Genomic DNA, 17,452 nt, shown 5'->3' with positions numbered 1-17,452 from the left:
AGTTAACGCTATATATGCCAGTTTAATGCCCAACATCTTTTATTTGGAATTGTATGACGAAAGCCAAATTTCCAAAACATCTTCAAGAAGGAAGACTGATACACGTATTTTAAAGCAATGGTTCCCATCTACAAGTGAGATATACTTGGGTATCTCAGATCATCAAGGGTGACACAAAATCTTCAAAACAAAATTACTTTTAAGTCAACTTTATTTAAAAACATATATAAATAAGCCGAACAACACTCAAGCCTGAGAGGGCTGCAATCTTTTCTTAAGAACATAATAGTCCAAAAAGACTAATACTTATTGCTGATTCAGCTCACAGTACCAGCCCTCTTCAAGCAGCAGCACAATCACCAGCAAACATTTTATGGGCACCTTTGAGGGGCACAAAGAGTCACAGAGCAATGAGCCACAGCCTTGCCCTCAAGGAGCTTACAGTGTAGCTGGAGAGAAACGAAACATCCAGAACAGACAAAGTCTACACATCTATTATAACAAAAGGAATTACTGGCATAAGTTATCATATGTTTTAACAAATGAGCATTGGAATATCTTACCAAATATACACTACATCAAGTTTCAACCTAACATATGCAAAAAAATTGGTTTTTCTTAAATTTTTTTGTCCACTGTTTCAACTCAACTGAATTAAAAGAGGAAAATATAATTCCAAGCCAAATGTACCATAGTGTTTGCTGTCCCCAGTGAAGGGATGGACTGTTCGTGTCCTAGAACTTCTCCATGGTTCTACATCCAGATGTCAAGTTCAGTAGTTCTGACTGCCAAACCGATGTACAAATTCAGATAGGGAGTACACGGCTCCCCATCCTACCTCAGGATCCATACTGATAAAATCATTCAGGTTCATTTTGGAATCTAAAAAATTCATGAAAGAAATGTCCATTGAAAACACAATAAAACAACCCAGAAGACCAAAAGTAAGGAAAATTATTCAAATGGAGAAGGGTTCAATATCACTTTTGTGGTATTCTTATCTCAAACGCGTCACTCAATCTAATCATGACAAAACATCACACAAACCCAAACTGAGGGACACTCTACAGAATAACTCACTGGTACTCTCCAAAATTGTAAAAGTTATAAAAGAAAAGGGAAAAAAAAAGAAATTGTCAGAGATTGCAGGGGACTGAGGAGACAGGACAAATAAATGTAATATCCTGGGGTAGATTCTGGACCAGAGAAAAGAAATTAGTGGGAAAACTTGCAAAACTTAAGTAAGGTCTGTAAGTCAACAGTACTGGATCAATATTTTTATATCAAGTACATCATTTTCTTGGTTTCAATAATTACACTATGGTTATATAAAATTCAACATTAGTGGAATCTGAGTAAAAAGTATATGGGAATGCTCTATAGTGTTCTAGCAAATTTTTCAGAAGTCTAAAATTATTTCAAAATAAAAACTTATATGAAAAAAATGCATGAAGGAGGGCACTTGATGGAATGAGGACTGGGTATTATACACAACCAATCAATCACTGAACTATACCTCTGAAACTAATGATAAACTCTATGCTAATTGATTTTAAATAAAATTTTTTAAGAAACAAATAAAAAAACAAAAAAAAATGCATGAATAATCAAACTACCAATTTATTGGATTCAATTGCCAAATTACAAGAAATCCAGAGGCTACAAAAGAGATACAATCAGCAAAATCCAGATTGCTTCTCCCAGGCCCATTTTTTTCAATAAATAAATTGTAAGAAAAAGGGAGTTGGGCAAGAAATCTATATATTAAAAAAGATTCTAAGGAGACATAACCAAACACAATGTAGGGATCTCATTTGGATACTGACTCAAATAAACAAACTGTATAAAAAAAGATGGTATGGGGGCACCTGGCTGGCTCAGTCAGCAGAGCATAGGCTCTTGATCTCGGGGTCATGAGTTGAAGCCCCATGCTAGGTGTAGAGATTACTTAAAAATATGGGGCGCCTGGGTGGCACAGCAGTTAAGCATCTGCCTTCAGCTCAGGGCGTGATCCCGGCGTTATGGGATCGAGCCCCACATCAGGCTCCTCCGCTATGAGCCTGCTTCTTCCTCTCCCCCTCCCCCTGCTTGTGTTCCCTCTCTCGCTGGCTGTCTCTATCTCTGTTGAATAAGTAAATAAAATCTTTAAAAAAAAAATCAAATCAAATCAAATCAAATCAAATCAAAAAAAAAAAAGATGATGATTTTATGACTTTATAACTATGAATCTGAACACTGGCTAGATAGATAATGATTTCAAAGAATTACTATTAACTTTTTTAGATGTATACTGGCACAGGGGTCGTAGGTTTTTAAAAAAAAGAAAGCCTTTTATTTTAGAGATCCATACTGAAATATTTAGAGTTGAAATGACACAGTATCTGGGACTGGCTTCAAAATAATACAAGAAGGGGGAAAGTGATGGGATACAAATGAATTGATTGGCCATGGGCTGATAACTGTTGAAAGTCTGACATACTATTTTGTCTAGTTTATGTATATGACTTAAATTTTCCACACTAAAAAAAATTTTTAAGTGCATACAATTGCTGTTTCTGCCCATCAAAAAATTGTTACAAAAACTGCGCTTCCACCATAAACCTCCAAAAAACCGTGCAAATATATTTAGCAACTATTTCCAGACATTGGAACAACAGGCAGCACACATCTGGGATTCCTAAGAAAGCAGATACAAGGGGAGCCCTAGGATCCCTCCAGCTTACTGGCCTCAGGGGCAGTTTCCAGACCCCAGCACACAGAGGGGAACACACCCAGCGTGGCCGTCTCCCTGAGGTGAGAAAAGAGACATCGAAGTTAGGGAGGACCTGGGCAACTGGACCTAGGGGGCAGAGTACAGGAGAGGGAGGTGCAGAGCAGACCCCCCCACACACTTCTCCCCACCCACCCTGACCACGACACACACCCAAGTCTTTGGCTGGGACTGACCTCACAGGGCCAGGAAAGAAGCACCAGAATGTAGTCGATCTAACAACTGCCAGAACCTCCACAGTCCCGACCAGCCAGGGTAGAGAGAACATGTAAGGCACGAGCATTTGGTAGAGCACTGGGGCTAAATCAGCACTAGATGAAAGGCTGCTCTGGACTTGCACTACAAAAGCTTAAAAAACAAGCCCTGAAAGGACCCAGCTGACTCCGAGTAATGTAACTGCATGCCAACACTGTTTTTTTAAAAGTACCTCAAGATCCAGCAACTGGCAACATAAATTCAAAGTCCAGCCTCCAACCAAATCTTAGAAATCACACAAAGAAACAGGAAAATATGACCCAAAACCAGGGGAAAAATCAATCAACAGAAATGGACTAAAACGACAGAAATAATGGAACTAGAAGACAAGGAACAGCTATTATAAACATGCCCCATATGTTCAAAAGGGTAGAGAAAAACATGAGCACGAGGAAGAGAGAGAAAAATATTAAATCAGTCCAAAATGGAATTTCTAGACATAAAAAAATAAAATATGTAAAATGAAAAAAAAGGTGCTGGATGAGATTAACAACAAATTAGTGAATGCAGAAGACAAGAGCAATGGATTTACAGACAAAAGAAAAGAATTATTCAAAATGAAGCACGTACAGAAAAAGTCTGAAAAAAAAAGAAGAGAACATCACTGACCTACGGGAATAATATCAAGCCATCTAACACAAAGATAGCTGAAGGACAAGAACTTCAGGGAGGATGGGTGGTCAGAAAAAAATGTGCGAGGAAATAACAGCCAAATGTTTTCAAATTTGATGAAGACTATAAATCCACCAATCTCAGGATCTTAACAAACCTCAAGTGGAATACACCTAAAGGAAACTACACTACAGTCCATCATAATCAAAATGCTAAAACCCAGGGGCGCCTGGGTGGCTCAGTCGTTGAGCGTCTGCCTTCAGCTCAGGGCGTGATCCCGGCGTTCTGGGATCGAGCCCCACATCAGGCTCCTCTGCTATGAGCCTGCTTCTTCCTCTCCCACTCCCCCTGCTTGTGTTCCCTCTCTCGCTGGCTGTCACTATCTCTGTCAAATAAATAAATAAAATCTTTTAAAAAAAAATGCTAAAACCTAGTGACAAAGAGAAAAACATTTAAAAATACTGAGAGGGAAAACACTCGGAGAAACAATAGGAGATCAGAGCCCATGCAAGCAGAAAGCAAGAGAGAGACGCCTTTAAACACCTGAAAGAAAAAACATGGAAATCTAGTATACATGACCCCACAACTGTTATCTTTCAATGATGAAGGTAAGCACCAAGGATGTAGAAAACTAGAAACAGAGTTGCTAATACCCTTCTAACAAAAAAGCTAGATAATCAGCAAACACAGAACTTTGGTTGAAGTCATCAGAGAGCTGGGAATGCTGGATTACCACGTAACTGGAAATAAGGCGAAGACAGGCACCTGTCAGGAAAGATGGGGTGGAAGTTCCTGCTGACCTGGGTCGGTGCCAGACTCCGGAGAGGCCAGCAAGTCTGCGAAAATTTTTAACAAACTGCTTTTAAAGGAAATCTCCACTTCTGAAATACAATCTTTGTTTTCTAAAACATCCCCCTTTTTCTGTTTTGTTTTCTAAGACTTTTTAATGTAATTAAAAAATGATTACCATCTGCAGCCATTCATTATGTAAAAAGATCAATGTATTAAACACAAAATGAAAATAAAATTTTTTTGAAGATCCAGGTATAACAAATAAACATCTGTCTCTTCTAATCTCCCCCACGAGGCACTATAACATTTCTGTTTACCTAACACTGGTCCTCCAGCTCAGCTCAAATTAGCCAGTGTTACTATACATTAGGAAGCAAGAAGATGTGAAATATATGCACACCGGCGGCAGGAAAGGACTCAGAAACGGAGGGGGATATTTGGTGTGCTCTGTAATTCAGCCCAAGACTTGGGAAATGTCTTTAAAAACTGAGCCATCGGTGGCTAGTGCTGGAACTGACACTTCAGGGCAAGGTGATACGACCAAAAATTTCAGTTTCCTTCTCACCAGGGGGAAAAAAAAAAAAGAGTTCCTTCCTTTAAAAGACATTAAATGCTGAACTGAAAAGAGTGGTCTTGCAGACATATGGCCACTGAAATTATTAATCATATAATCCTAATGGTCAACATATCAACTGTACTAAATTCAAGCCCTAAGAGTCAATCCCACCACTGAATGCAGGGAATGGAGGGAACTGCTATTAAAGTACCTGAAAGAGGCATTACGGTTCGGTATTTTTCTTGAAGCATTTTTTCTTTTTTTAACCTTCTTAATTTTTTATAAAACAAAATTAATGAGCTAAAAGTAACTCTAACTTATCCTAACTTCAAATATATTCCTTTCATAAACACAGGATTTGAAGTACTGAGTTTACCACATGAGAGAACATTACAGTGTGGTTAAATTATGACATGGGAAACCCTATGCTCACCCCACACTTCAGAGCAGATTCCTTTTAGTTTCAATCTCAAGTTCAGGAGGTCCCTGATGAACTAACCACACACAAGGTAGAAGCAGACACCACCACCCCCTCCATCCTAACTGTGCAGCCGAGGCAAAGGGCTTAACCTTCATGCACCTCACTTTACACGTCTATCAAATGTGGAAAATAAAGCTTGCCTGAGCTGTGGTAAAAAATTCTGTTAAACTACTATGGAAAGCGGCTGGCACCCAGCCTGGCACAAAACAGCATTTACTGGGCAGCAGGCATCAAAACCGAAAGGAATGACTCAAAGAGGCTCAGGGCTGACAGGCTGGTGTTTACTGAGTGCTTGGTATGTGCTAGGCTCTGTGCTGGGTGCTCACGTCTGAAACAGAAATGGGGGATGGCTGAAGGCACGCTGTCCCAGACCACCCCTATATGGCAGGTTGCCCAAAACTAAAAGGAAGATCTATGGCACCCCCTCCTAACCTAGGAGCTGTTCCAATTCTAACGCTGAGGCTAGCACGCAGGTTGGCAGACCAAAAAGCAACTCCAATATAAATGTTTAAAATCATGAGAGAGAGCTTTTCACAGAGAGCCTCAAAAATCAGTTTGAATCCTCTTTCAGTGTTCAAATACACCAAATATATTTACATTCTTCCTTGCTGAACTCCAAATGTCACTATCCTATTTTTCTGGGATGCCCGAGACGGGATGATTTCACCAAGAAACAGCAAACGTTGCAAATTACTTATAATCATCAATAACGTTTTCAAGCTCGTGTGAATGCCAAACAATAGTAATAGGGGAAGAACTCTTTATCTACTTAAATCTCAGAAAATTATTAATTGGACTGATGCCTAAAAGCACATAAATGTGATGAATGGTACAATAAAACCTGCTAGCTCTCACTTCCTTCTAATGCAGATTTTATCACAGAGCCAGGGAAATGACATTTCACATACCGCAAGGATGCCCTAGGGACTTCTGCCCTAACATGAAACCCCACCATGGCAAGGTGCTACTTATCCCCGTTAAATGACGCAAGCACACAGACCTTCTGAAGCCCAGTGTCCCAGCAGTAGGCACACCCAACACCCTGGCGGTATGCAAGGCAGTGTGCAAGTCTCATGGTTCTGCTCCTGGACGCCTCCCCTCCCCCGCAAGCTCTTCTGCTTTCCAGTCCTGTTCTCCGTGCCTCAACTCCTGAATCTAATAAATATGCACATCTATGTTCCCTCTTACCTTCTTACAACTCAGGAAGTTTCACACAAAGAATAACACACAATTTTTTGTCCCTGGTTAAGGGGCAATGCTGAGCTGCACAGTGACCAGAAACCTCTCTGAGAAGACATCTTTGGCTCACCTCCAGTTTCAATGCAGGGATATGATGGAGGAGGTTCTCTCCAGTTCCCACTGGAATCTTTCATGTGAGATCGGTCAGAAGCAAAGTTCTTCAAATACGAATCTGCACGGATCACTCTAAATTTCCTGCAGATAAAGCAACATTCGTTTACATTAGGAAGGTTTCACAGTGAAACTCCCACTTGATTTTTATACAGACTCATTTTCTATGACATACACAAAAGTACCCGGGAATTTCTGTACTACTAGTAATACACAAATATCTATGCAGCTTTATCACCTGTTGAAGAAGCTATGAGAAAGGATCAGCTGAAATTCAAAACTACACAGGCACAGAAATATATCCAGGTGCATTTACTCAACAGTATATCAGGGGTAAAAGGCATAATGTTCAAGGGGCTGCCATCACAGACCTCTCAATTTTCTCGTCATTAAGGCTAACCCCACCCACCCACCCACCCAAATACATACGTATGACAGAAATCTCCAAAATGGCTTTCAGAAAACGTCTGGGATCTCATCACACACATTTTTAAAAGAATGCCAACCTTTTATACATTGGACAATCCTTTAAAACTTCAAAACATTTTGAATCTTCTGCATAGCACATCATTTTCAAATATTAACTCAATGGTGATACTAAATCAAGTGATCTTTGCAAAACAAATGCAAAAAAAAAACCAACTAGAAAACCTCACACACACACACACACACACACACTCTCACACAAATTCTCTGTACAACTGTCGAGGTCTAACTTCCGAAAGTAGGTAAATCCATCCTGAATCTCCTCACCTTCTAAACTGTGGATGGATGTCCTCGTCAGACTTAAAGGCATCTTCCACATAAGTGTCAAACGGACAGGGAAATGGCAGGACAGTGTCAAGATCATAAATGAAGCTCTGTCCTCCACTTGAAACATGAAGCAGGACAACATGGTAATCCTGGAAGAAGAAGTTGAAGTTAACCAAGTTACTTCGTGATGGTGAATTCCAAGGTCACAGTAATAATGCATATATAATCATTAACGATGAATACAAGACTAATACAACCCTTCCTAAAATAGCAAAATAAAGCAAACATAAAACCCTAAAAAAAGACTAAATGTCCAGTGACAGCGAACACTTAAATAAGTAGTGGAAATGTTCATATACATTAAATGTATAACCTTTGACCTAGCTATTTCACCTCTAGGAACCCATCCTACAGAAAAAAGTGACCATATGCATGTAAAGATAGATAGATAGATAGATAGATAGATAGATAGATAGATAGATACAAAGAAAATCTCTGCAGCACTGTTTACAATAGTGAAAATTCAGAAACAACCAAAAGCCCACCAGGAGAGAAATAAACCTCAATGCAGCCGCTAAAAAAGAAAATTAGGTAAATTTATGTAGAAAATGGAAAAACGGATATGTTACATAGTTGGATGGGAAAAGTAAATTGTAAAATACGTACCATATACTATTTTTTAAAAGCTATGTGTATACAAAGACACACATGAGCGTTCCAAAGTACACATGCATGCATATGAATACACAGGAAAAGGTGTGCAAGGATACCCTCCAAAGTATTAACAAAGGGGATTGCTTGGATTACCCTGGAACGTGAAAGGACTTTAAAATGCTGTTGCTGTTAAATTGGCCAACCCATCAGTAGCCATTAGGCAGGAAAGATGAAGACAGCTTCTCCTGTGCAGCCCAGCTATGACACATCCTCAGTCCCCGACGCTAGGCACTGGCTAACACCAGCTAATGGCCAGAAGGGACGGGATGGAAGTTATGAAGGGGCGCTGAGGGCAGTCAGATGCTGAGTCCCTCGGAAGAAAGGCGCTCTCACAGAGAACAGGACTGGGAAATAAAAGGCTCAATCACATTAGTACCACCACCTTATAATTCTAGTACTTCAGAGCTTACAGAGCACTTTCTCAAACGTTGTTTTATCGACCCAACCATGGGGGGGAAGGTGATTAATTAAGACTGGAGATGCTGTGCCATCAAAGCCTAAAGAGCTTCTTTGGCTCCAATGCTATCTTCGTAAGGCAGAAATAGCATCAGAAATGGATGCTTAGGCCCTGCACTCCCCTTAATGCATGCTACCCTCCAGATAAAGAGAGAGAGAGAGTGGCCCCCCTTCCACTGGGGGTGTCCGTGTTATTCCCGTCCTTCTGCAACAAGCTTTCCACCTCTCTCCCTACAGCCTTCCCTTGCGTGCTCACTCTCCCTCCAGGAGTCTCCCACTTCCTACCTGAACCGGTCTCTGCCTTATCCAAAATCTGTTTCTCTCTTGACATCTTCCACCTCCTATTCCAGTGGTTTTAAAATGCATACTCTCTATTGTTTGTGAGAAACTGTGCTACGGAAAGAAAGATGCAAAGATGAGAAAGGAAAGTCCTGACCTTCGAGGAGCTCACGGAGCAGAGAGTGAGTGAGACACAGTCAAGTGCTGCGGACAGTGCGAGGCTGGCAAAGAGCAGAAGGCTTCAGGTGAGGCCTTCAGGTCAAACCTCGGCCCCTCCCCTTCCAACCTGAGCTTCCACCTCTATAAACTGGAGATAAGTGTAGTGTTCAAATGATATCTTATTTTAAGTAAGTATCAGAAATAAGATGCTTGTTACATTATTATGAGTGGAATTCTTCTTTTACTTTAACTTCATGTTATTAGCATAAACAACTCTTCAGGGGCACAGGTTAAGGTGACACAGGGATGTGTACTGGAAAGGACCCCAGGCTGAGTGAGACCCAGTCCTGCCACTGATCAGCTAGATAACTTTGAGCTTCTCACTCTGTCTTCTGGGCTTGTTTCTTCACCTGAAAAATGGAAGGGCTGGAGTAGATCCCAGTTTTTCAAATGCTACTCATGGTCACTCAGGAGTCTGTTAAGAACACTAACTCCTGGGGGCGCCTGGGTGGCACAGTGGTTAAGCGTTAGCCTTCGGCTCAGGGCGTGATCCCGGCGTTATGGGATCGAGCCCCACATCAGGCTCCTCCGCTATGAGCCTGCTTCTTCCTCTCCCACTCCCCCTGCTTGTGTTCCCTCTCTCGCTGGCTGTCTCTATCTCTGTCGAATAAATAAATAAAAAATCTTAAAAAAAAAAAAAAAAAAAGAACACTAACTCCTAAACCCTTCTCTAAATCAACTAAATGAGAAACCTATACTTTTAACATGATATCCAGATAATTCTAACGTGCAGCTGGACTAGATGTTGCTAAAGTTCCTTCCAGTGTTAAATGGATAACAGTCTAGGAGATCACAAATATATCTGCCACATCAGCCATTTAAAATCTTTCCTATATGGGGTGCCTGACTAGGTCAGTCAGTAGAGCATGTAACTCTTGATTCTGGGGTAGTGAGTTCAAGCCCCACATTGGGCGTAGAGATCACTAAAAAATAATAATAATTTAAAAAATAAAATCTTTCCTACAATAATAAAATTAAATGAAAACATGTCTGTAAGTACTACCGTTGACAAAATAACATCTAATTCCCAAGAGGTCAATTGTCAATAATTATCATAGCCTTACTCTACTGCTATCATTTCTGCTTTACCAAAACACAGAGACCACTCAGGAATTACAAGTACTAATGCACCAGAAGCTCTCTGTATTGACCATCTTACCCAGATCACGGGTCCATCTCCAGGTCTTGCCTGTTGTTTCCAGATAGGTATCTACAAAATATAATCAATTTCATAAGCAACAACTTCAGTTAAACCACTACTAAATTCTTTAAAGCAATACATAAATAAAAAATATTTCTAAGCAACCAACAATCAAGGTGAATGAAGAAGAAATCTAAATCCCTCCAAATGTTCGTAATAATGAAAACGCAAAAAGTAATTATCTGATGTTCTTTCGAGAGTAGAAAGAGAACTCAACAGGGAATCAGAAGGCCTGGCAGGTTCAAGTCTTGCTTTCCCACTTATTCATGGGACCTCCCTGAGCCTCTATTTCCTCATCTATAAAACAGAGATAGCTGTCAGAACCCTGCCTACTTTACCGCATTTCCATTAGTATCAAATGAGATGTTGCTTACAAAAGTGCTTCACAGGGCGCCAAGCTGGCTCACTTAGTAGCATGTGACACTCTTGAGCTCAGAGTTGTGAGTTCAAGCCCCACACTGGGTGTAGGGATTACTTAAAAATATAAATCTTTAAATTTTTTTTAAGTGCTTTACAAAATATTAACAGCTTACTTTTTTTTAAGGGCTTGCTTTTTTAATACTTCATGTATATTTACCATAATTTTATTTAAACTCCAGAGACAAAAACATCTTTACTTCAAACCTGAGTTTATGTGGCTCTAGCCTAAGCAATTTAGAACGCTCTAACTTAATACCTAAAGAGAAGGGATTTAACCTGTGTACACCATCATCTTTTTCTTGACCTACAAATAAGGGACTAAACTTTTCTAATTCAACTGTGCCCTGAAAGGAAAAAAAAAAAATCTCGCTCAAAAATAAACTTTAAAATGTTGCTATATTTTATAAAGCACATTTTATAACAGTGCTGACCCCATACTATATTTAGTTTCTATTGTCACCCTAAATCTCTTGTTCTCTTTCTGCAATCACTCACCAACCTACCATCTTCCTCTCATTAGATATGAAGACAGCGTAACATTCTTCTAAAGGATACTGGTCGTGGTTTTTGATATATTCGCAGAGCTTCCAAATATTTTCTTCACTGAAATAAAGTAATAGTTTAATCAATATAATTAAGCAATAGTGTTCTGTGTCTTTCAAATTTGAACAGAAGACTGATGAGGACATTAAAAAGTTGGAAGAGACTTGAAACACCACCCAATAACTGACTGATGTTTGACCCTCCTCTAAAGGATCCCCAACAAGGTGTGACCCAATTTATACTGTGTGCTGACCTCTCTCCAAACAGAGCACATGTTACCTGCCCCAACAGTGCCTGCTTGCCCACGGAGGCCTTTTATAACTGAGAAGATGCTACATCAATACTCCATAAGCTTTGGATCGAGGGACTTGAGATACAGCTGGAATTCCAACTCAGCCACTTATGAGGTAAGAAGCTTTGAATAACTTGACCTGAGTATCTGCTTTTCTCATCTGTAAAATGGGGATAATCATACCATATTATAAACACTTGATAAATCTTAGTTAACAGTGGTTCACTGCTCCCCTTAGGAATGGGGCAGGATGAGTGTTTTGGGGAGGAGGGCTTCTGGCTGGAAAGGACCTAGGATATGCCTAGGAATTCTTTTGGAGGGAGACTCTGTGAGTGGGATTCTCTACATCCCTCTGGTACAAAAGAGGACCTGACTTTTAGAAAGTCCTTTCTCATACTGAACTGAAATTCACCTTCCTATACTTCTGACCCAGATGAAGCTCCTTTTCTCTGTGACAGGCCTTTAGATATTTAAAGCAATAGTCAGAACCACCTAAGTAAAGCAATGCCCAGTGCATCAAACCAAGCCACACTGGTGGCCACAGGCACACTCCCACATGGGCAAAAAGATTCATTGCTGGCAGTATTCCCAGCTCAGCCTTTGGATTCTTATCGTTTTCTAATGAGCCACACTGCACCTTCGTTCAAAATGAGCTACATCAGCACTCTGCTCATACTTGTGACTCAATCTGTCAAAGCCTCATTTCCAAACGCCACACCACGCTACCTGAAAATGAAGTAAGGCATGCCCGGCAGTAAGGACTACCACCATCTTATGGTAAGACACACTTCCAATGCAGTTCTGAGCTTGTCTACCTGTCTAAATATTCCGTATGAGTACACTTAAAGTACCAAAGCCAAGAGTTATTTTTTTTTCCCCTATGATTTTGTCTTTCTCTAAAATACCTAAGAAACCCTACAGACAAAGTAGTGACAGAGGTAAAAACAGAAGATTGCTACTGACTATTTCCATAGGATATGTAGTACAGAGTAACAAAAAGGTACTGTTTCATTATGACATAAAATATGTATTAGCTAAGTTTTTTAAAATCTGCATGTTCTTTTTTTAAAAGATGTTATTTAATCCAGCCATTGCACTACTGGGTGTTTACCCCAAAGATACAGACGTAGTGAAGAGAAGGGCCATATGCACCCCAATGTTCATAGCAGCAATGTCCACAATAGCTAAATCGTGGAAGGAGCCGAGATGCCCTGCAACAGATGACTGGATTAAGAAGTTGTGGTCCATATATACAATGGAATATTACTCAGCAATCAGAAAGAATGAGTTCTCAACATTTGCTACAACATGGACGGCACTGGAGGAGATAATGCTTAGTGAAATAAGTCAAGCAGAGAAAGACAACTATCATATGATTTCTCTCATCTATAGAACATAAGAACTAGAATGATCAGTAGGGGAAGAAAGGGATAAAGAAAGGGGGGGTAATCAGAAGGGGGAATGAAACATGAGAGACTATGGACTATGAGAAACAAACTGAGGGCTACAGAGGGGAGGGGGGTGGGGGAATGGGATAGACCGGTGATGGGTAGTAAGGAGGGCACATATTGCATGGTGCACTGGGTGTTATACACAACTAATGAATCATCGAGCCTTACATCGAAAACCGGGGATGTACTGTATGGTGACTAACATAATATAATAAAAAATCATTATAAAAAAAATAAATAAAATAAAAGATGTTATTTATTTATTTGACAGAAAGCGAGAGAGCAAGCACAAGCAGGGGGGGCGGCAGGGAGAGGGAGAGGGAGAAGGAGGCTCCCTGCTGAGGAAGGAGCAGGATGTGTTCGATCCCAGGACCCTGTTATCATGACCTGAGCCAAAGGCAGATGCTTAACCGACTGAACCACCCAGGCGCCCCAAAATCTGGATGTTCTAAGACCAAGTTTTCAGAAGACATTTGTCTGTCCAGCCTGTAGACATTCTGGAGTTGATCACAGACATCTTCAAGAGACTGTGATGTACAAGCACTATGCTAAGTGCCTGGAGGATGTAATGATAAATTAGAGCTCACAGACAGTGAGAGGAGACATACAGATCCATAAATAAGCAAGCATCATAGAAGGTTATAAAAGATGCATAGAAGAGAGTCATTAACTTTGAGGGACACAGGAAGATGAAGGAGGTATAGGTCACTGGTTTCTCCTTGTTTGCTCCCCCCTTCCCCAGTCCCAAGGATGGGCATAGACTTAACACAAAGAGTTTGAGAATCCGTGTGTACCATAAGTACTGTTGGCAAGCTGAATACATGTGGCTGGACAAACTTTGTCTATTATTTTTCAAATATGTGTGAATGTTACAAAGAGAAAAAAAATTAAACATAAGAATTACTGAATCCGTAGGGGCGCCTGGGTAGCGCAGTCAAGCGTCTGCCTTCGGCTCAGGGCGTGATCCCGGCGTTCCAGGATCGAGTCCCACATCGGGCTCCTCCGCTGGGAGCCTGCTTCTTCCTCTCCCACTCCCCCTGCCTGTGTTCCCTCACTCACTGGCTGTATCTCTGTCAAATAAATAAATAAAATCTTAAAAAAAAAAAAAAAAGAATTACTGAATCCGTAGTCCTTTTTTATCAATTTTTTTCAAGAGTACACTTAATATCATGTAGGAAGATCTCGAGAAACATTTGATTTTTAAAAAAGGGGGCTTTGGGGTACCTGGGTGACTTAGTTAAGCATCCAACTCTTGATCTCAGCTCCGGTCTTGATCTCAAGGTTGTGAGTTCAAGCCCTATGTTGGGCTCCACACTGGGCATGGAGCCTACAAAAAGGGGTGGGGGGCCTATACTTGGAAATGCTGGGAGTTACTGTTGGGATAGGAAGAATCCCAGATTTGGTGTGAGTCCTAGCACCTCTTTAAAAATGGGGGGGAGGGGATTGTAATAATAATGTTCCAACCTGGTTGATTATTTTGTAGCAGAAGGACTAACAAAGCAGCATTAAGGTCAAGATTCTGCAAGGGTTACTGGTGATGGGCTGAGGTCAGAGAAGCATAAAGAAGGGAAGGATCCCCGACATACAGCAGGTGCTCAACCAACGTTCGAAGAATACAAAACAATTACAATAGAATCAGACGTGCTCTGCAAACCACCTAGTGCCACACAAATACTGGTTACCACTATTATCATTCAGCTGGCTCTGAACAGATAACTAACATCTGACACAAGTTAAAAGAAGCAGAGAGGAGGCATTTATTTCACGCTGTAAGAACCGGCAGGAGCAAACGTAGTAAAGTGCACCTACCTGATAGTTTAAGACAGGGTAGAACACTGGTTCTCAACCTGACGTGATTTTGCCCCCCAGGGCACATTTGGCACTATCTGGTGATGTTTTTGGTTGTCACAAAGTGGGTGAGGATGCTACAGGCATCTAGTGAGGAGAGGCCAGGGATGCTGCTACAATACACAGGACAGCCCTCCACAACATTAGCATGCTCAAAATGTCAATAAAGCCATGGCTGAGAAGCCCTGAGAAGGCAGGTTCGAAATGAGATTGGAGAAACACACGGTGACCAGATCTGAAAGGACTTGCTATGCTCAGGAGACAGACTTTACTGTCTATGACTGTATTCCTGAAAATGGGATCAATGGATGAACCTAAGACTCCTCCACTGTACTGTTCACACATCCAGACTCCAGTCTGGAGTGGGACCCTAAGATCTGCATGCTTTACAAGCTCCCAGGTGATTCTAGGGCTCACCTGAATTTAGAACGGCTTTCAGCAGTGTGAAGCCAGCTAAGGTTCAGGACCTGAGGGAGAGGGGAGATCTGGACAGAGGCCTGGAGGAGGAGGGCCCAGCCCATGGCCAAGGAACTTAAAGGAGACCACCTATTGAAGAGATGTCCATTCCCTACCATTCTTCCACCAGATGACTCCACTCTAGCTGTGCCAGCCACCCTGCTCTGGGAATACGACTGCACGCTTCCTTCTCAGAGCCTTTGCACCACTGTTCCCCTGCCTAGAATGATTTTCCTCCAATATCACAAAGCTCCCACTCTTTTTTTCTTCAGATTTCTGCTCAAATACCACTTTATCAACAATGCCTTCCTTAAATATCCATTATGAAATAGTGAGTCACCACCCCTTACCTTGCTTTATTTTCTCTTAGCACTTAACACCAAACATGGTTTACCTGGTTTTGCCTGCTTTCCCTGAGCCAAAACACATGAACCAAGAGATCTTAAGAGGGAATCTGTCTACTCTATGCTGTATCCCAAGTGCCTACAACTGTGTATCACACAGTCCAAGTGCCTAATAAATCTTTATCGAATGAATAAATAAAACAATGAATGGCTGTAAGGACAAAAACTAATTGGATTTAGGTGAGAGGTAAGGCAGAAAAAAATGCAGCCGTTAAGAATCATGAAGCTCCAATTTCAGCACTGCCTCTTGCTAGATGTGTGATCTTGGATGCAGCCTCTCTGTGGCTCCATCTTTTCATTAGTAAAATGAGGTAAACGATAGAACCTATCTCAGAGCCATGGATGGAAACACTTGGCACTGGCCCTGGCATGCAGTCAGAGCTGAACAAATGTTAAATTCTTGGTGACACTGGTTCAATGACCAGCTAAAGAAGGAAAAGGCAGTTTTAGATGGGCCTGAGGTTTCTTTTGCAACTGGAAGTTGGGGAAGAAGTCATTACTCAGGTGTGGGAGTCAAAAAGACCAAGGTAGGAATGGTGATTCAGCCACACAGGTGACTGGGACAGGGGTATAGTGGGTGGACTCCAGAGCCAAACTCTACAGGTAAATCCCCATTTCTTCATTCACAAGATATGTGACCTTAGGCAAATTAGTTGCACCCCTCTGTGCTTCAGTTTTCTCATCTTTAAAAACGGGGATAACAGAAATACCTACCTCCCAGGGCAATTGTAGGGCTCAAATGAATTAGTTTACGTAAGCAAATGAAAACAATGTTTGGCATACAGCAAGTGCTATGTAAATGTAATGCGTATGGTAATGACAACAGGGTGGTTTAGATCGTGGTTTCTGGTACAAGAAGGCCTGAATTGGATTCCTGGTCGCTATTAGCTGATGACCTTGGGAAAGTTATTGCAAAATCTCCGTTCCTCCATTCTCTTCCAAAATCAAAATGACCTTCACATCAATATGAAACCACAAAGGCTTCAGCAAAGTAATTTGCAACGGTTCTCTGCCCTCCACCCTCCGCCTCCAACTCCCCTTCCTGGCCCCCAAGCACTGAGATGGCATTAGTAATGCACCACCGACCCTACCATTCATGAGAATTCCGCCCCTCCCCCCTCTCCAAATGCCTACGCTCCACACAGGAGACCAGGGCTGCCTTTCCCGCTCCCTCATCCCCCAAGCGGGAAAACCCGCCAGTCGAGGCCCAGAGCTACCCCCAGGGAGGGGCCGAGAAGAGGCGGGGCCGGGGTGCGACGCCGAGAGCGAGGGAGATGCCGGGGGCTGCACCCGCGCCCCCTCACCAGTAGCAGCTGTTGTAGACACAGGCGTCCCGCGGGGGGCTGGCCGGTTGGTAGCGGGCGGCTGCAGCGGCGGGGACATCCCCCTCCATGGCGGGCTGTCTTGGGCCCGGGCACGAGCCTGACGCGAAGCGACTGGACCAGTCCCGCGGGCAGGCTTCGGGGGAGGAGCCGGCGCTTGGCGGGCCGCGCGGGTCCTCGGGGCGGAGCCCGGGGCAGCTGCTGCAGTTCCCGGGTGGTGGAGCCAGGGACGGAGTAGGCGGAGTCTGGGCAGAGCAAGCGACGCAGGTTCCGGGCGC

General features: G+C 42.1%; 1 protein-coding gene across 7 annotated transcripts in view; it reads right to left on the bottom strand.

Annotated features, from left to right (window-relative positions):
* NTAQ1 (N-terminal glutamine amidase 1) overlaps positions 1 to 17,452 on the bottom strand; it is a 73,889-nt gene extending 56,437 nt beyond the window's left edge. The window contains exons 1-6 of one of the 7 annotated variants that reach the window (XR_008957851.1): positions 17,157 to 17,452; positions 11,362 to 11,461; positions 10,397 to 10,447; positions 7,570 to 7,718; positions 6,776 to 6,900; positions 691 to 882 (exon numbers count right to left, since the gene is read on the bottom strand). Coding sequence is in view for 4 of the 7 variants with exons in the window: in XM_044382609.3 (XP_044238544.1) it covers positions 2,574 to 2,788; positions 6,776 to 6,900; positions 7,570 to 7,718; positions 10,397 to 10,447; positions 11,362 to 11,461; positions 17,157 to 17,245 (729 nt within the window). In the remaining 3 variants the exon portion in view is untranslated. Of the gene's footprint in view, positions 1 to 193; positions 883 to 2,528; positions 2,789 to 6,775; positions 6,901 to 7,569; positions 7,719 to 10,396; positions 10,448 to 11,361; positions 11,462 to 17,156 lie in introns of those variants that run through there. The other 6 variants (XR_008957849.1, XR_008957850.1, XM_026495466.4 and 3 more) reach the window with 6 other exon arrangements.

Source organism: Ursus arctos, unplaced genomic scaffold (genome assembly GCF_023065955.2).
Source record: "Ursus arctos isolate Adak ecotype North America unplaced genomic scaffold, UrsArc2.0 scaffold_6, whole genome shotgun sequence".
NCBI lineage: Eukaryota > Metazoa > Chordata > Mammalia > Carnivora > Ursidae > Ursus > Ursus arctos.
This window is presented reverse-complemented; position numbering and strand designations above follow the sequence as displayed.